Source organism: Vidua macroura, chromosome 37 (genome assembly GCF_024509145.1).
Source record: "Vidua macroura isolate BioBank_ID:100142 chromosome 37, ASM2450914v1, whole genome shotgun sequence".
NCBI classification, from domain to species: domain Eukaryota; kingdom Metazoa; phylum Chordata; class Aves; order Passeriformes; family Viduidae; genus Vidua; species Vidua macroura.
Genome location: NC_071607.1, coordinates 1016243 through 1036346, shown reverse-complemented (window position 1 = coordinate 1036346; position 20104 = coordinate 1016243). Strand labels below are relative to the sequence as shown.

Genomic DNA, 20104 nt, shown 5'->3' with positions numbered 1-20104 from the left:
ACTCCCGGGCTCTGCGCTCCAGCTCTGTCCGGACCCCGCTGGGTTCGGCCCAAAGCCGGGCCAGCACCGGGAGCAGCGGATCCCATTTTTCCCGCGGGCGCGGGTCCGACCCCCGGCGGAGCGGGAGTGGGCGCTGGGAGCTTGATCCCCGATTCCCAATCTCCTTCTCTCTCTCTGCTGTTCCCTCCCTTTCCTTTCGGGGATCATAAATCCCAGAGCGTCTCCAGAGCCCCGTGCCCAGGCCGGGTTTCCCAGCAAAGGGAGGTCTGGGGGTGAGGGGATTCCTGGGCTGGCCAGGAATGGGGGCCCAGGGGTCCCTAGGGTCACGGAAACGGGGGATCCAGGGGCTGGGAGAGGAGGGTACCTGGGAAAGGGGGTTCAGGGGGGTCCCAGTGCCCGGGAAAGGGGTGAGCAGGACAGAATCTGGGAAATGTGGCTGCCAGGAAAGGACCAGGACAGAGAGGGCCAGGCTGGGATGGACTGGGACAGACTGGGAAAAGAACCCACTGGGAGCAGAACGGGGGCACCAGGGATCATACTGGGATATACTGGGACCACACTGAGGGCTACTGGGAGCAACTAGGAACATGCAGGGGACAGTTGAGATATACTGGGAGAGAATGGGAGTGGTTTGGATCATAGTGGGATTGACTGGAATCATACTGGGAGTGATCAGATCTGTAGTAGGGGTGAATAGGAGAAACTGGAATAAAGCAGGGGGCAACTGGGATCATACTGGGAGCAGCTGGTCCATGCTGGGGGTCATACTGGGATCATACTGGAACTGACGGAGTAACACTTGGAGTGACTGGCATGGTACTGGGAGTGTCTGGGAGTTACTGGGATCGTACTGGAGATGACTGGACTTATACTGGGAGCAACTGGGACCACAGTGGGGCCAAATGGCATCGTGTAAGGGGTGACTGGTTTCATGCTGGAAGTGACTGAACTTAGGGGCCACACTGAACTCCTACTGAGAAGGACTGAGAGTGAAGGGAACCAGACAGGGGATGACTGGGAGCACTGGGACCATGTCGGGGGCAACTGGGATCCTACTGGGAGTGATTTGGACCACACTGGGAGTGACCGGGATCACACAGGGGGTGACCGGGAACCACCGGTGAGGCGGCATTGGCGGAGCTGGGAGGCGGCCCCGGCGCAGGTGGGAGCCGCGCTGGGTTCTGCGGGGGCTCGGGGCTCGCTGCGGGCGGAGGGGGTGGCAGGGGGCTGCGGCGTCTTGCTTGTGCCGTGTCCGGCCCGTGGTGGCCCTGGGCCGAGGGCGCTGCGGGAGCGGCTGCCCGCGCTCTCCTTCCCGCCGCTGCCTGGGCAGGAGCCGCTGCCGGAGCAGCGCTGCCTCGTCCCGCTTGCTGTGGGTAGGACAGAGGTGGCTGCCCCGTCCCCGGAGGCTGCGCCGGGGCCGCCTCCCAGCTCCGCCAATGCCGCCTCCCCGGCCTCCGGCCGCTGCCGCCGCTCCCGGGCCCGCACACACGCTCCGCCAATGGCGCCGCTGCCCAGCCAGGGCCGCCCTCAGGCCGCCAGCGGGGCCGTGCTTCGCCCCGCTCTCACCAATCAGCGCGCCACAACCACGACTGACGGCACAGCCGGCCAATCGCGGCGAGGGGCGGGCTCTGCACACGGCACGGCCTCGCCTCCCTTTCCCCGAACTCCGGCATTTCCCGGAACCCGCGGCTGAGGAGCGGCCCCGGCGCTGGGCCCGGCCCCGGCAGGAGGCCAAGGAATCGCTGCTGCCCTGAACCGCCGGGAGCTCGGGGTGACCGGGGCCTGAGGGCGCAGGGAGCTGGGGTGAGTCCGGGACCGAGCAGGGACCCACCTACAGCCCCGGCAGGAGCCAGGCCGGAGCGGGGGATGCCTGAGAGAGGCCAAAACCTCTCTGTCACTTCCCTCCTCACCCTGGGCAGGAACAAAACACGTAAGGGAAGGCTCGAGGGCCTGGATAAGGGTGGGGACAGTTCAATCACTGGTGAGGGGCACAACACACTTGACTTGGGGAAGTTAACTGACTTTATTATCAAACTTACCAGGGCAAGAGAATCAGAAGTAAAATAATTCCTATGAAAATATCCTCCCCCCACTTCTCCCTCTTTCCCGGGCTTAACTTCATCCCCGATTCCCTCCCTTCTCCCCACCCAGAGGCACAGGGGATCGGGGTCACAGCCAGGTCATGTCACAGCCTCCCCATCAGGGACAGGAATCCTTGTCCTGCTCCAGCCTGGGGTCCCTTCGTTCTTCTCGAAGTTCAGGAATTTAGCGGGACTTTGAGCAGCTGTCTGTGTCAATTAGTAGCATTTTCTGAAACTTATGGTTTCTCTCGTTACTTCCTTATCTACAAGTCCCTGACCCTATCTCCAGGCGGATTCACTCATTGACTCTGTTTTGTTCTTCCCGGGTCCTCTTTGGTTTTGGGATTATTCTCGGTGACCTCATTCCCTGTCCTTTTGTAGTCGTTTCTGGATCAGGAGGCCTGGCTGCCATCTGCATCCCCTCGCTCACCTGCTGGATGAGCTGCACTCCCAAGGTGTGGAGCATGGTAAAAAGATGAGTTGCTGTAGCACATAAGAGGAGAAACAGCATTCGTTTAACCCATGGTCTGCCAGGGAACCACGAAACCATGTCCCATTGCCATCCTTTCCATGCTTGGCCAGAACATGAGCTGCTTTCTTATTTCCTTTGTTACCTTTTTCACCACGTTTCCTTTGTCATCTCTTTGCCAACAGCCATTTGAGTAAATTCATTTTCCACAAACTCCTCCTTTTTCTGTGAACAGATAATCTGATCCCATCCCCTGGTGAAATGTTGTGTTCCTCATTTCAGTGGATTGGTCGGCAGGTGGGTCAGGAGCTGGAGGTGTCTGCTTGGTTCTTATTTCGAGGGCAGCTTGTAACTAATTATGCCATTGAATGATAAATGGGTTCTCTGTCTCCTGGTATGAATTGGTTCGGGTTCCCAGGGGCTGGTCCATGGTGTTGTAGGGTTTGTTTGGGTGGCTCTTCATCTTTTCCCCATTTTTGGGTGCTCCCTCAAGCTGGGGCTGCATCAATTGACTGTTTTTCTCTAATTAAATCATCACATACTTCGATTCCCAACTGATTTCACTGAACTTGTGGCAGCAGAAAATCCCAGTGCTCTGATCCACTCTATATAACATAGACAGTGACAGCACATGTTGGAGTGGGCAGAGGGATGATCCCCCCTTATTTTAGTGAAGTTTTCACAGCATTCTCCATTTGCTCTTTCCCTTTGCAGCTTCACCCATTTCTGTTGTAGAGTCAGAGCTCCTGACCATGGGCTCTGCCTTCAGCTGTGCCAATTGCATCTGTGCAAGCAGGCAGAGCTTGGGGTGAGGGGCAGAGGGAATCTCTCAAAGTTTCAGAGACAGACCAGTGCCAAGATGTGGGAATCCAGGACATCCCTGTGGCTGCCCTGGAAGGTCTGGGACCCTGGCAGGGGGTCAGAAACCCCCCTGTACAGAGCCCCGAGAGACACTGTCTCTGATCTCTGTCCATGGAAAAGAGTTTTCAATCTTACAGGATGAATTACAAGCTCTGACTGTTTGATATAAGTAGTAATTAGTGTGGCACGGGTGCAAAAGTAGAATTTTAGGATTCTAGATAAGGGGTTCAAAGGAGGTAAGATGGAGGAAACTGGGTGTGCCTTGTCCTTTTTCTTCTTCTTCATGCCCTCCATGTTTCACTGTGGTGTTGGCATTTTTCTATTGGTTTAGGCTGGGGACACACTGTTCAACATGGGTGATGGATATTGGCACGTTATTGTAAATATAGCACACGTAGTTTCTAGTATAGAATGTTTGTAACATCCCACTGAGGGGCAGAGCCCCGCACGCTGTCCTGCCAGACAGACCTGCTGCAGGTCAGAGAGAAAATATTTTAGATAAGAAGAAATAAACAAACTTGAAAACCAGCAGAGACTGATTACAACTCCTTCTTTGGCAGCGGGGCTGAAAGACAGAGACTTTACAATCTCAGGATTATCTAAATATCACAGATCCCGACACCAAGACACACCGAGTTCATGCAGCAACAGTTCACTTTATTCAGATCTTGCTTCCTTATATACCTGAGGAGCTCACAGGGTTGGTCCTCATTGGCTGAGCCAGGTACTTCCTGGTCAGCCAGCCAATAGGAACCTGAGTCCCAGCGGCCTGGACCTGCTCTTACCGGTGGAATAATGTAAGTAAAGTTATTGTGTAACTGATCACATATTTCTGTTATAAATTTATAATTATTTAAACTTTGAGGCCTACAGGCCAGCTGTAGGCCACCACAGGAACCAGCCCAATTCCTCCCCAGGCAAGAAGACCTTGGTGCGTTGTCCCCACTTTGCCCCAGGAGTGTTAAATTACATTTTTAAAGCTTCTCTCCTGGCTGCTGGAATGATGCTTCTCTTCCAGAGCAGCCATCTGGTGACTCACATGTGACACCCCTCAAAAGCTGGGTTTGTGGTTTTTTTTTAATTTTTGGGGTTTTTTTTTTGAACAGAATTCTATTTATGAGTTAATTGTTCACCTTTAAAACCTTTAAAGCTCTTCTAGTTTTGTAACCGCAGCCTGTAGGTGAACACTATAAAACCCATACCAAAAGTCTGCAATCGCTAACAGCCACACAAACACATGCACGAAAAGAATCCAAAGCAATAAAGATTTTTAACTTTTTCAGCTAAGAATAAAACTTAATTATCACACCCCTTGCCCAAACCTTATTGACAATATAAAAGTAGGATTATTAAGAAAACACATTCTCATGCCAGCCAGCCCAGTGTGTGAGTGTAACTGAGATCCAGAGTGGAATTGTGCCGTTGTCTTCCCCAGAAGCTGTGGCAGTGCAGGCACAGAAAGCACTGAAGCTGCAGCAGCGGCAGCAAGGATTGGCCCCGGTGTCTGGAGATGCCAAAGGAGGGTGGGCAGGCGGAGGATTTGAGCAGAGGATGTGTGGGCAGGCCCAGGGGCTTGCCCCGCTGTGGAGGCCTGGCTGCTGCTGCGCTGCCTTCAGTGCAGGCTCAGTGGGGGCCTCCCATCCTCCTGCTGCAGGCGGGAAGTGCAAATCTCCGGGGCTTCAGAGCCCTGGAGCCGAGGCTGAGGGGTCCCCCCGTGTTCAGCTGTGCTGGCGGCTGTTTCTGGCCTCAGGGCCACTTGGCATGGGCCACGCCACTTGGCCACCAGTGGTGCTGCTTTGCAGTCCTTAGGCAGGGCCCGATGTCCTGCTTGGATGTTGGGAACAGCAAAGTGCCAAGGCAGGCTCTGTGCCAGCCCAGCTTCCTGTGGGAGAATATGCCTTGATATCTGATGCAGTGATTGCTGAAGCAGTCAGAATTGCTTTTGCCCTCCTGTTAGCTGACATGCTGTCACCAGAAGATATTGAAGCCTTCCTGCATTTCAGTGCCAGGCTCTTACAAGCACACACAAGTCTGCCGGTTGAACTGACCATGGAGCGGTAACCTGTGCTTTGTCTAATTCCCCTTCCTTCCCTCCCCTGGAACAGGGTATTGCTTTTAGACACCACTTGTCCTCGTTGCTTCAAAGTATTTTGGAGAGGCTCCATATCAAATTTTCCCTCTTTCCCTGGGGCTGCCCACACTTCTGGGTTCACTTCGGCATAGGCCTGGCCAGACATTTGACAGAAAGGTACAACAGAACTAGCCTCTGTATCGCTTTTTACAATATTAATTTGCATTCCCAATTTAGCGATCAAATCCCTTCCCAGTAAATTATAATGACCATTAGGAACAAATAAAAATTCTTGCATTTCATACCCTTCCCCATATCTGCTAAGAGTGGTTGAATAAAGCCACTCCTCTTTCCCACTTCTCCCCTGAATAATCCAAGACATTTTTAGCATTTTCCCCCCTTATGTCTAAGATTCAGAGTGGATGGAGAGGCCCCTGTGTCCATCAGGAGAGGCCTCCTCTCGATGCAGACCCAGCCTGAATGTTCTCCAGGGCTCCAGTGTGGAGGGTCCCTGGTGTGATGGGAGCTGTGACACCCCTGACAATCCATGTCCATGCAGGGGTGGATTTGCTCCTCCCGAGGGTGCTGCTGTCTCTGCTTCCAGTGTTCCTGTGCCCTGCAGCTGGAGCCCTGAGTCCTTCCCAGGGGCTGTTTGGGTGGGCTCTCCCCTGCCCAGGAGGGCAATGCCTCTGCCAGGTGCTTGTGGCCGACCCCGTCCCCTGGGTCCTGGGGCCCCCTTGGGCCCTGGGGTTGATCCCTGAGGGGCTGTAGGAACTGTGCCATGGCCTTTGCCTTCAGCCTGGGCTTTTGCTCATCCCTTCTTGCATTCAGCTGCTGTGCCTTTGTGCCCAAGTGCTCCAGGGCCTTCTTCTGCCACTCCTGCAGCCCCGCTCAGTGCCTGTGGGTGCTCATCCTCTGAGAGCTGCTGAGCTTTCTGCAAAATCATTCATTTTCCAGTGACCCAATCAGCATCTCGATCCTTCCCTTATAATCCCCATTTCCCAGCTGTTCCTTTGTTTTCCTCCTTGTGCTCAGGGTCCCCTCCAGAGCCCGTATGGCAGAGCCGGTCCCTGTCCTGCCGCAGTGTCCAAAGGCGGCCCCCCCGGCGGGCAGGGCCGGCAGCTCCCCGGGGCCGGGCAGCGGCCGGGGCGTCCCGCAGCCTCCTGGGGGCCGGGGGCCAGTGCCGGCCCTGCCCGGGGCTGGTGGGGTCAGGCAGCCCCGGCTGCCCCACAGCCCCAGCCCGGCCCCGCAGCTCCCCACAGGCCCCCAGCCCGTTCTCCCGGTCCCGCAGCTCTGCGCCCGGTGCTGCCGCTGCCCACCGCAGAGAAACCCCCTGACATCCTGACCTCCTTCTTTTCCTGTCCTGGAAACCGGGGATGGAGAGGATCTGGATCAGCTGGCAAATTCTGAGCATAAAACAGTGATGAAAAAACATCTCAGTGCTCTGTATTTTTCTCTTCCTCCTCTTTTCCATCATCCTTTTTCTTAGCACGTTGATTCCTCCTGCTGCCTCTTGCCTTCACCATATTGCTGCACACTCCCCTTCACCCGATCCCTTCCCAGCACACCAACACCATCCATCCCCTGTTGTCCAAATCCCTTCTCCACTTCCCTTATTGCTCCCAGGGTGTCCATGTCCTTAATTACCTCTGGGAGAATGTGCAAATGACCTCAGCATTCCCCCCACGGACCCTTCAGAGATATTTTGGGATCATCATCCCTTTGGCCAGGACCCCTCCCTGGCTTTCCCTTTTCTGCCCTCCCTGGGTGCCCTGCCATGTTCACTCCCCGAAGATCCCAGTGCACTCACGGGTGAGATTTTCAGTGCTCTCTCCCTGCTGACTCTTCACAGACCCCCCTGATGTGTCACTCGTCTGTCTCCTGGTCACTGCCGGGTCCCCAATTAATCCCCGGTGCCGCCGCCAGCCAAGGGAGCCGATCACCCAAAGTGGGTGAGGCACCTTCAGCTGCACTCCCTGCCCGCCGCCCCGGACGGTGGAAGGAATTCCGGATGAGCCCCAGGGTGTGCGGAAAAATTGACATCAGCAGAGGTTTCTGTACAGAAAGCAGACAGAGGAGTCCTGTAAAAGTAATTTCATTCCTAATAATGGGAGAGGCCGTGGGACATTGCCCATGGGATCTCTCCCATTGTTGAAGGACACAGCCTCCTTTTCATCCTAATTCTCCTGGCCACATCTCCCTCTCCCTTTCCCCACTGGCTGAAGTACTTGAGAGCTACAGACTTCCCAATCCACCTGCTACATACCCCCATTAATATGCTCCCCACTATTGTATAGCAAACGATATTCATGGCTGTGTTAAGGCTTTGTTGTTCTTCTGGAAGTTCATGAATTGAGCAGGACCTTGGCTGAGCAGCAGTCTGTGTCATCAATTAATACCATTTTCTGAAACCGATGCCTTCTCCTGTCATTTCCTTATGTACAGGTCCCTGGCCCTATCTCCGAGCAGATTGACAGCATCTGTTTGTAAAGACACTTTCCTCTTGTTCCTTTCATGGGGGTCCCCCGTTTGCGGGAGATCCCCCCTGGAGCAGGGTGTCCCCTCTTTGCTGCAGCCCCAGCCCTCAGGCAGAGCTGAGCCAATCAGAGTGCGCGGCGCTGATGACTCACCAGTTGCCAGGCAGACTCGCAGCTCCCAGCCTTCCCCACCTGGACCCCACCTGCCGCCCCCCCTCGGCCCCAGCGCCCCCCGCGAGGGGAATTTGGGGAGGTGGGAGTGGGGCAGCGCCAAGGCCGGGCCCCCCCGCGCTGTCCTGGCGGGAGCGGCTGCAGTGGGGACCGAGTGCGGGCGGAGGCGGCCGAGAGCCCAGCGCTGCCCCAGCCCGACCTGCCCCAGCTCCATCCCTGCCCCTGCGCTGGGATGCTGTGGGTTTGGGGGGAAGGGGGAGCCGGCAGTGGGTGCTGGGCCTGGGGGCAGGAGGAGAAGGGAAGGAGAAGCAGGGTTGAGGAACAAAATGGTCAAGAGGATGCACATGGCAGGAGAAGGTGGGATTGTGCAGGAGAAGGAGGAATAGCAGGAGGAAGAGGAGTGTGAGGAAGAGTAGAGACACAGGAGGAGGAGGAGGAGGAGGAGGAGGAGGAGGAGGAGGAGGAGGAGGAGGAGGAGCAGGAGGAGGAGCAGGAACAGGAAGCAGCACAAGGTTCCACCCCTCCCTATATCTGCAGCCTCCCCCCAGCCCCAGGAGCGCTGCTCCCCCCACGTGCAGCAGGTGACTGGAGGGGGATCCACGATTTTCACGGGGTGAATCTTGGTGTTTCTGAGCTTGCTTGGGCTAAATGTTGGTGTTTGGTTTTATGTGGCAGCTGAATCTTTATCTTTTGGAGGAGGTTTTTGCTGAGTTGTGATGTTTGGGGAGTTTTTGATCTGTGCCTTGAAGTTTGCAGGATTTGTGGGCTGAATCTTGGTGTTTTGGAGGTTCTTACAGACACAGGATTCCCAATGACTCCCTGAGATGAACCTTGGCAAGGAGGAAGCTCCAGTCCAAGGTGCTCTCCTCTTGTTTTTTTCCCCAAACCAGGATTTTTCATTTCCAGGGCATGGCTGGATGGAGGAGGAGGAAAAGCCCATGAGGTCCTGCAGGAGGAGGGGCTGCAAACCCAGCCCATGGAGCTGCGGGGAGGAAAGAGCCCCCCTGAGCCAGGAAGGCGGCCGGAGATCCAGCCAGAGCTCGGAGCTGGTGGAGAAGGCTCATGGCAGGGAGAAGCTGCACAAGTGCTTGGAATGTGGGCAAGGCTTCAGCCAGAGCTCCAAGCTGATCTGGCACCAGGTGATCCACACCGGGGAACGGCCCTATACCTGCTTGGAATGTGAGAAGAGCTTTGGGCGGAGCTCAGACCTGAGAAAACACCAGCACATCCACACTGGGGAGAGGCCCTACGAGTGTCCCCAGTGTGGGAAGAGGTTTCACACCAGCTCCACTCTCCTCGTACATCAACAGAATCACACAGAGGAGAGGCCCTTCCGCTGCCCCAACTGCAGGAAGGGCTTCAACCGCAACTCCAACCTCACCAAGCACCGGCGCATCCACAACTGGGAGAGGCCCTACGAGTGTGGGGAGTGTGGGAAGAGCTTCTCACAGAGCTCAAACTTGACCAGACACCAACGGAGGCACCACTAAGGGAAGCCCTGTGAGTGCCTTGAGTGAGGGAAGAGAGTGAGGGAAGAGCTTTGTGTGCTGCTCCAGCTCCATCCCTGTCCTGGCTTGTAAGATAAGCATATATTCTATTTGCCATCTGTTGGAGGTGGGGCAGGTATCTTCTGTTTGGCAGTTTTCTTATCTCTTCCAAGAACAATGTCTCGCTCAGGAGAGATATCTTCTGTTAATGGGACATTGAATGACTCACTGCATGACTGATAAAGTTACATCATCCCATTGTGAGAGGCTCCTCCCAGAGGGAGGAGCCAAGCATCCCTACCTGCATAAAATCAGCATTTTTTGGGACATCAGCACAGCCTCTTCACTGGATTCCCAGAGGAAGACCAGGCCCATCTACTTTATCACCAGACCTTCAGAGAAAACTACACCCTTCTACGGGATCATCGCTTCAGCAGCATTTCATCTGCCACTCCAGGAGCAGGAGGAGCAGCCACCATTTAACTGGACTATCACTAACACCCTGACTCCTCAGGGTGTCAGGTTTCTGACTCTATCAGTAGTTTTGTTTGTACTAATTACATTTTCTATTTTAATTTAGTTTTTTCCTAGTAAAGAACTGTTATTCCCATTCCCATATCTTTTACTGAGACCCTTTTTATTTTGAAATTTTGGCAATTCAGAGGGAGGGGGTTTACCTTTTCCATTTCACGGGAAGCCCTTGCCTTCTACACAGACTCCTGTCTTTTCAAACTAAAAGAAACCCCCATGGGAAGATCCGGGCTGGACCAAACATCGAGCCCTATATAAGCACCACACAAGTAAAACCCTGTATAAACAACTGGTACCCTTAATAAAATTGGCTTCTGATCTAAACTCGGCTGTCCCCATCTCTCCATCGTGGATAACTCCTGTTGTGGGTGATCCCCGTTGGGTGGGGGGAAGGTGTTGCAGGGCGTTCTTTCCCTTCTCCTTGTGCTGCTGTGGTTTGGTTGGTGATAAATCCCCTCCGTGTGCCCGGGCTGGGTCTGTTGTCCCCGTGCCGGTGCTCGGGGCGGGATCTCTCCCGTTGCTTGTCTCCAGTCCCGGGCCTCTCTTCCCCCAATCCCTTCCCAGCCCCACCAGGACGCACCCAGACCCCTCCCAGTCTCTTCCCAGTACAACCAACTTCATCCCAAGCCTCGCTTAGCCATCCCCAATCTCCTTCCAGCTCCTCCAGGCTCACTCAAATCACTTCCAATTATGCCCAGCACCCCCAAACTCCCTCCTAGTGCCCACCAGGACCCCCCCAGAACCCCATCCCACCCTCCTCAGTATCCTCCAAACCCCTTCTTAGCCTTTCCAAACCCCGATCCCCTCTCCCAGTTGAAACCAGGCTCTCTCCAACTCCCTCCCAGTAGCTCCCAGCATATCCCAGTGGCTCTGGCAGCGCCCCCAATTCCTCCCCCATACCCCAGTGCTGGCTCAGGGGGTGCTCCAGGCTGACGTGCTCCACCTGGCAGCTGCAGGTGAGCCCGCACGAGGAGGGGTTTCCAGCAGCACCAGGAGCTGGTAGGTCCAGTCCTTGTTGGGACCATGTCGGTGGCCACCACAGAGAGCTCCTGCTGGCCCTGGAGCCACCTCAGCTGGGTGTGGGCAGGGTAGAAATCCATCACGGAGCAGCCCTGGCTGGGAGATCGAGCAGCAAGATGGATACGAGGGGAGACACTGGGAGAGAGAGAGCGGGGACAGACTGGGATCAGCTGGGGGGAACTGGGAGAGAGAGGGGAGGGGTGGTGTGGCCTTGGGAGGGACTGGGAATGGACTGGGAGGGAGTGGGGTGGCACTCAGAGAGATGGGAGGGGATGGGGGGGGCACTGGGAGAGAGGGTGGAGGTCTAGGAGTGAACTGGGAATGAACTGGGAAGGAGTGGGAGGGACTGGGGCGGCACTGGGAGGAACTGGGAATGAAGTGCGCGGCACTGGGAGGCCGAGTCCAGAGCGGGGCACTCGGCGCCGCGGGTCTGCCTGGCAACTGATGAGTCATCAGAGACACGCGCTCTGATTGGCTGAGAGGCGGCCGTGAGACAGAGTGAAAATTTAACAGGGTAGAAATCAATTTGGATTTAGATGAAATCTGCCACTTTAAGCTTGCTAAGATAAGTAAAATATGCTGTTTAGTCTGGTAACTGCAGCACTAGCAGAACTCCTCCAGCTAAGGAGAAAGAATGCAAATTTCCAAGCTAAAGAGATAAGAGATAAGAAAGACTCCTCGAAGCATGAAATAGACAGTGCAGAGTGACCCAGGAGTTCTTTCTGTACTTTCTGACAAAAACTGAGTACAAGTCTAGGTAGCTGTAAGTGTAACGTGAAATCGGCAGAATGAATATGCATGAACCTATTGTGAAATTATATGAATATATAAATTAGCTAGAGTAATAAAAAAGGATCGGGAATTTTCAGGGACACTTATGTCCTTTGAAAGGGAAAGAAAATCCCTTACATGCGTCCAGCGCTGAATAAACATACCATCCCTACAAATCTTTATTGGAATTGTGGAGCATTGATTTTTTCACCGGAATTCATTTGGCGAGCCAGGCAGGAGGGTTTCTGTTCTCACAGAGGAGAGGGGAGAACGGACCTCCTTGGCATGCCCCGGGGAATTTCCCTGGAGGGAGCTCTGCTCTGCCTCGGCTTGCTACCTGCGGGGACAGACAACAACCTGCTGGTGTGCGGATAAACGGTATGTATCGAAAGGGCCCCGGGGGAGAGAGACAGGACTGCTGATCAGTCACTCAAGAGATGTCTGAGTGCCCAGCCTCGTTCCTGTGCCTGCAGGCAGCCCAGCTGATAGAGCAGCTGGAAATGGGTTCATTTGCTGATAGAGTGGCTGGGCTGGAGACGGGTTCATTGTTCGATAGAGTAACCGCTAGCGACTCTGGGGGTGAGTCGAATGGACCCGAAGTTTGTGTGCTTGTGCCTGGACATTGTGTGGTTAATGTGCTCTTAATCGTGTGAGTGCCTGGTGTATAAAGAGAGTGAACGAGCGAGCCAGTGAGTGTACCCGCGGTACGGGGGGAAGTTCTACCCATGTCTGAAGCGGCCGAGTGAGGCCCGAGGCGCCGGCTGGGATAAGCTGTGGGGGCAGGGAGCGCCCCGCGGAGAAGTGGAACAAGTGGGGAAACGTGGGTGAGGACGTTTACTGTGTTTAAAGGTGGTGATTTGTGTAGACTGTGCACATTTTAACCATGGCTAGACGAACCTGGGGGGTTCCTCTGCCCCAGGGGTTCGGACTTGATTCCTGGAATTTTACTGTGTGCTGTTATTCTGATTGTGCCCAGAGTGTGTGGGGACCATCAGAGGAAGCTGATGTGGAGAGGTGCTAAAGTGTTGTATACTGTGTTGTGTTGAGAAAAGTGGGCACTTTAAGAGATACCACCTTTCCCAATGAGTTGGTGTGGTTCTTCCCCCACATTGTGGTAGTTTGATTCTTGGGATTGTAGAGTTGTGTTTCTGGAGATTTTAGGATTTTGTTTGCAACAAGGGGCTAGTACTGCTGTTCTATGCCCCAAGTGTAAATTGAAGGTTCCTGATGAAGCCGATTCAGAACCTAAGATCTTAAAGCTTATGTGTGGAGGATCACATCTGATACCTGCCACCTGGAGGTGTGTGTGTGAGAAAAACTGAGAAAAGACTGTGAGGCTTGGCTGGAAACAAAATAGTATAAGGAATGAGAACTAACCAGAGCAAAGAGGTTCCTGAACTAGCCCCTTTGATGGGGGGCTCACTGGGAGAGAGCCACCAGTAGGGGCAGCTTGGAAAATAAAAATATTTATATTGCAATTAATGCTGTTTTAGGACGGGAAAGCAAATAAGGTGAGGTTTTGTATGCTGATACGTTTTTCACTTTAAAGAATCACCCAGAATGGCAGAGTAACTGTGGGTCAGAGTTCCCACTGGGGTTAGCTCTTGAAAAAGAAAACAGAGCAAAGAGAAGGCAAATCAGGCGTTGCTGTTCAGCGTGCCGTATAAGGCAGCGATGTATGAAATCAGACAAAGCTTATCATCCTGAAACACAAAAACGAAATACATGATTTGTTAAAGGCTCCTCCTAAGGTAATGGAGGAGGACCAGGACCTCCCCAAAAGGGAAGAGGACTCAGGCTCCGAAGGTATACCCACTCAAACCCATCCCTCTCCTGGCAGTCCAATCTCATCCAGAACTAGGAGGTAACAGACCCCTCTGTGAGAGGCAGTGGGACCAGAAAAAAGGAAAAGGGTGGAATTTTGGTTGATACAGGGGCCATATATTCAGTTTTAAATAAAGCTTTAGTACCTGTGGAGAATGATTATGTTGTAGTGTGGGGAACAACTGGCCAGTCTGAGAAGGCATACTTTTGCAAACCTTTAATGTAACAATGGGGTATTTACAAGTTTTTGTAGATACCCAACTTGCCAAACATTCTAGAATGAGGAGGTTACTCTGGAGGTAAATGATCAAAGGTACATAGAGGTGTTAAGTTTAACATTAACAGCCATTGAAAATAAGGAGGAAATTAGTGAAGAGATATTAGGACAAGTATTTTCAGGGCTATGGGCCTCTGATGTACCAGGGAGGGTGAAGAACGCCCCCCACAGTAATCAAGCTTAAGCTTGAAGGGACACAACCATTGAGAATTAAGCAGCACCCCTGAAAAAGAAGATAGGGAAGAAACCAGCCCAATCACTGATAGTACAGGACTGAGGGCTGTCAATAAGATAACAAAGGATTTATATCCTGTGGCAGCAAATCCATATACTTTACTGACTCCTTTAACACCTGAACTGACTTGGTTTACTGTTTTAGATCTGAAAGATGCTTTCTTTTGCCTCCCTATCCACAAAGCCAGCCAGAAAAATTTTGCATTTGAATACAAAAACCCTAAAAGTGGGCACAAAACCTAGCTCACATGGTCCATGTGCCTCAGGGCTTCAAAATCCCCCACTCTATTTGGAGAACAACTTGCGAAGATCCAGAATCTTGGGAACCTCCACTGCGGCGTGGGTTTTCCCTCTCCCCGGCTGCACGCAGCTCTCGGGAGCCCGGCTGTGGCGTAGCTTCCACGTGCTGCCGGGGTTTGCTGCCGTGGGTTCCCGGACACGGCTCCGTGTCTCGGGCACGTGGGCTGGCCAGCCTCTGTTACCGTGCGCTAGGGATCCGGCAAGGAGGAAAGGAATTTGTCCATTTACTCCGTGCTTGGCAGGAACGGTTTATTGGTCACACATGGCGCGGTTCGATGGAAAGACGCGACTGCTCCCGGCACTCGCATGGGAGAAAATGGCACCTGGGTGCCGGCGGGATAGGGCTTTATGGAGGGGCAGGGCGAGAGGATCCACAGCCTGACGGCCAATAGGGGCGGCTGCCGTGGCGGTGACGCCAGCAACCGCGACCAACCAGAGAACCCCGTAGGGGTGGGCACCGAGCCGCGGGCTGAGCAGGATCGTGTGGCTTGGGGTGGCCAGCACGGGGTTTCCCGGGGCCGGACGGCAGGGTGGTTACAGGAGCGGCACAGGGGTAAGATCCGGCAGCGGACAGCATGGGGCCAGAAACCGCGGGGGGGGACAACACGGGGGAAACGCGGGATTACAGAACTTGACTTATTTTAACATAAATTAAAAACCCTAATCTAAACCCAAACTCCAGGATGCAACACTCCACAGGAAGAAGGAAGAAGCCTTTCAAACTTCCTAGAACTCCAAGGATACAGGGTATTAAAGAAAAAGGCATGGGCATGGCAGGGTGGTGCCAGCTGTGGGTTTATAATTACAGACTGTTTGTCAGATAGAGATCTCCAGTGGACAAAGGAAGCCACACGGGCCTTTCACCAGCTAAAGAGTGTCCTCATGTCAGCTCCAGCTTTAGGACTTCCAGATTCTTTCTATTCTCCCATGTGGGTCAGAACTTGAATTCATACTGGAGGGCAGTTCCGGAAGTAGCGGCAACACCAACCCTGACGAGAAGCCGAGGTGCCAAGCCGGGCACTCGAGAGCCAATCGGGGCTGGGAAAAGTAACGCGCAGCCACTAGTGGCGACCAATGTCGGGGCCACGGCCAGCGCAGAGTTGCAGAGCAGGCAAAGACTCACCACAGAGCACCTGGGAGCCACGTGGAGAAAGCGCTGCAGCCGTGAAGCCGCGCCACCGACCAGCGAGCATCGCTGAGATGAGCGAGTGCGGTCTGCGCAGAAACCTGCCACCGCTGCAGAGTCGCGGTCCGCGGAAAAAGTGCTCCGTGCTGGACTGAAAACGGGAAAAGAGCCCCCCGAAGTAAGTCAGTGACGTCTCTGCCACCCACATGGAAACATGCCATGTTTTCTGCGTGGGACTGGAAGCATAACCATTCGCGGCCACGGAAAGCCAAAGAACGGATGCTTCCCGGGAAAAGAAAACCCTGGTAGCAGCTTTTATTTGCAAAGATTTCGTTTTGGTGAATACTTAGCGGTGGGACGGTACCCAGGCTATACTCTCCTTCACTTGGGTGGGCTTTGCCACACTTCCGAGTGTACGGACACGCAGCGCACAGCGTGAAGCGGTGGCCGCCAGGGTATTTCACGGTTTTTGGGTTTTTTTCCACTTTTTCTGCACCAGGTGAGGTTGTGGGTGGAAATAGCATGGGGACCATGCTATCTACCCAACAAAGGGAATTCTATACCCAAATTAAGGGGATTTTACCAATAAAGGGCCCCTTCCCCAAAAGTTCGGTCAACCAGTTTGTGCGATGGCTGTGTTTCTCTTTCCCAAGTTTAACCGCGGAAGATGCCCACAAGGCAGAGTTCTGGGAGCGTGTAGGAGCCAGGCTAGCGGAGGGAATTGACAGAGATCCCACCGTAAAAGACTGCTTCCCCAAGCTCCATTTGTTAATATCGGAGGTTGTAAAAACAGAGTCTGCGCAGAATGCGAGCCGGGAAGGAAAAAAGCCATCGAGAAGAACTGTTGCTTCCCCTAAACCCGCTTCCCCACCTTCCTCTCCTACCCCTTCTTCCCCTAACCCGGGTGGGCGGGGGGGTGGGTACCCCGTCAATCTGAGACGCAGGGTGTTATGGACAAATTCAATTGGGGAGGCTAATTATAGATAAATCAATTAACAAGAATTTATTAAGCAAGTGGTATTAAGCAAAAAAACAGCGCTGGGCGGCCGGGGAGTCTCTACTCTGTCACGGCGCACCTTCCCCCTTTGACCTTTTTGTTTTTATAGTCCCCCTTTTTTTTCAGTTGACGTATTTTCTCTCGATGTACTCTGCGCCGGTGCAATTGGTTGCTAGGGGGTCCTTTTTCTCTCTGCCCTTGGTGGTCATAGGGATGAAGGCTCCTTATCTTCTTTGCCGGTTGTCCTTGGCCTAAAAGTTAGCTTGTATATAGTTAGTTACACAGTCTTCTGTGCTAGCTGCATTTGCACAATTCTTAAGCAGAATACTTGTTGTTTATCAAGCCCCCCCCTTTTTTCTCCTCTTTCTCTTCTCACAGTCTGAAATTCTCTATTCAGTTTAAATTCTTATCTTCTTTCAATGTTCGTTTTGATGAACAAAGACCTTTTTATTACACAGGGCAGCCTCACAAACATGGACTGTACTCCAGGCTCCCCCAAGCCCCCCCGGCATCCCGGCCTTAGCGAAACTAGCCACTTCGCTGAGGAACCAAACCCCAAACCCCTTTCCCAATCCCTTTTTCCCAGCTAAGAATCCCAGTTCTGGCGCTACCCTGCGCCGTTCAGTTTCCTTGAACCCCTTTCTTTGTTCCCCTGAGGAGGCTGCGGCCATATGGTCGGGGTCTTCATCTTCCCAAGATGGAGGACAGCCACGTGGAGGAGCACCTCCTTCCCACAGTCCCTTCCTCTTCTTTGTTCCCTTTGTCCCCTTTGTCCCCGCCTTTGACCCCACCCCCTCCTGCTTCCCTGTGGGCGTGGGCACCGCCCACTCAAGGCATCGGGTTGCAACCCCACCCCCTGTTCCCCCTCGGGTGGGTGTTCCCTCCTTCCATGCCCTGCCTGCTGCAACATCAGCCCCACCCTTCCCCGACAGGGAGGGTTCTCTCACCTCTGCCCCACTGTCCCAGGGAGAAGATTCTCCCTGCCCTGTCCCTCATATCCTGCCCCCACGTCCTCCTGCTCCTCGGATACCCAGAGGAGGGGAGTCTCCTACACCAGGGGAGGGGAGAACCCTACATGGGCACCCCTTCCCTATGAATCAGTGAAAGAAGTCTGCAAAACATTGCGCAAATTTGGCAGGGCAATCCGAGAGGGGCCTTACAGCCTGGATTTCGCAGAAGAACCAATCACTTCAGACCATCTCGTGGGTGAGGGAGAATGGAGTGAGGGGCAACTACAGGCTCAGGGAATTCCAACGGCCATGCTGGACATGACCAGGGGTGCAGCAGAGCGTGCATTCCTGGGCATGCCCACCAAGGATCCGGTGGTGCCCTATACTGCAATTAAACAAGGTGTTGCAGAGCCTTTTGTAGATTTCGTAGACAGAGTCCGGGCAGCAGTCAAAAGACGGGTGGAGAGACCTGAGCACCGAGACAGACTGGTCCTAGAAGTGGTGCACATGAACGCTAATGCAATGTGCAAAAGAATCATCCTGTCACTGCCAGCCTCACCACCGCCGACCCTCGACCAGATCATTGAGGAGTGCACCCTGAAAGCACACCTGACGGAGGAGGAAGCCCCAAAGAGACCAAGAGATAAGCTGGTCGCATCAGCTGCTGCTCCTCCAAGGAACTCAGTGCCAAGGTGATTTCCATCCACACGCCGGTGCTTCCACTGCCATCAGGAAGGACACTTTCAGGATCGCTGCCCACTTCTAAAGACTGCACCGCCCGGGGCTGCGAGAGGAGGGAGCGGGGACGGAAACCCCACCATTTCAAAAAACTAACTAGGGAATGAATGCGCACTTGCCTCGCGTGTTGATAAAAATGAGGCAAGTCGTGGTGCCGCGTGAGGAGCCGTGATTCACCATCTAGTTCCATCTGCAAGCGGCTGCCTCTCAACCACTGACATCAGGGAGCCTTATCGGCTCCGACTCACCAATTCTGTCCACTTCTATTCCGAGGCTGGCAATTCTTCATAGCGGAGGCAGAGCTTCTATTGCGCATCTGCCACTGTGAAACCAGGAGGAAAGAAGACCTTCTGAACTGCAGATACCTCATAGTTGGAGACACAAAAAGCACCCCACTAGAGATAGAGGTTCCTCCGGTGATTTCCACCCTTAATCCGAGGCTCTTCTATCTCGCAGCACACTGTGTCCAACCCCCCCTCTTCCTACCAAAGGGCCAAGTTATTGCACAGGCAATTCCTATTCCTCGTGCTCTGTGCAATGACTTGGAACTCTCAGTCTTTTACACTGGGAAGTTGGGAGAGGAAAAACCCCTCGTGGGGTGTAAACTCAAGTGCGAGGGGCGTTATGCATATCTTCAGGGGATGTTGGACACGGGGCAGACGTGACGGTTGTGGTAGATAGGGACAGGCGAACGGAAAATCTCGGGATGTGACGGAAAGCAAGACCCTTCCCCCCTCTTCCTGCTATAAGTGATCAATCACCCCTGAAGCATGCAACCCCTCCTAACCCCAGTAGTTTTCCACTCCTTACTAACCCTAGCCAGACCCACCGTCCCCTTTTGACGTAGTTAAGCCCCCTTGACTATTTAACCCCACGAGATGAGATAATAAACGCCATTTGACCATCCACCACATTGGTGTCTGTGCATGTCAGTGGACTGAGTGACCCGGGGGAGGCCAGGTCACCATGCTGTATCTTGAAACCAGGTCGCCCGCCTTCTCATCAGAAGGCGACATATGGTGCCGAAACCCAGGAGTTGAAAAGGGATTGGAAAGGGAAAAGAAGAAACCCTCGGGTAGCGGGTATCTCCTGGACGAGAAACAGCGGCCAGAACGGCGGGCCCGATTCTTGGCGGGGGAGACGTCCCCGGACCAGCGACGGATATGGAAGCCATCGCGAAGGTCGTGAGTTCAGTTTATAAGCAGTGGGGAATTAAATGCAAGCTCAAGGATTTTTACCTCGCTATTGCGAAACTCATAGAGCTTGGGGAGATTGAACGTCCCGTGGAAATATTACACCCGGAGGTGTGGGGGAGATGCACGGCCGCGCTAGCCGAGGATACAAAGACCTCAGGCAGCGGCAAAAGTCTTAAGGCGTGGGGAAAGGTCGAACAAGCCCTGCGCAAGGCGCTAGAGGAGCAAGAAACATGGAGCACCGCAAGCGCATGTTTATTAGCAACACCCAAGCTGGGGGTAGGAGCGGCAACGCAAACCGCCCCCGAAAGCGATCTACCCGGGAGCGGGGACCCGGGGGGACCGAGCGCGTTCCCCCCCCTCCCTGAGCCCGAGCCCAAATCCCCCCGCGGGACCTCCCGAAAAACCCACAGGACCTCCCGAAAAACTCACGGACCCCCCATCCATCCCTTCACCGCGGATCAGCGATTTGGCGCCGGGGGCGCGGCAGCGCGCGCAGTCCTTTTGGGAGGAACTGGCGAGGGAA

The 20104-nt window shown here is 54.1% G+C and overlaps 1 protein-coding gene across 1 annotated transcript in view; it reads left to right on the top strand.

The window, feature by feature from the left end:
• The first annotated feature begins 1665 nt into the window (after window positions 1-1665).
• LOC128821277 (zinc finger protein 397-like) overlaps window positions 1666-20104 on the top strand; it is a 77079-nt gene continuing 58640 nt past the window's right edge. Inside the window, exons 1-2 of the mRNA XM_054002233.1 lie at window positions 1666-1803; window positions 9021-9672. Coding sequence (XP_053858208.1) covers window positions 9048-9620 — 573 coding nt within the window. The 5' untranslated portion in view covers window positions 1666-1803; window positions 9021-9047 and the 3' untranslated portion in view covers window positions 9621-9672. The remainder of the gene's footprint in view (window positions 1804-9020; window positions 9673-20104) is intronic.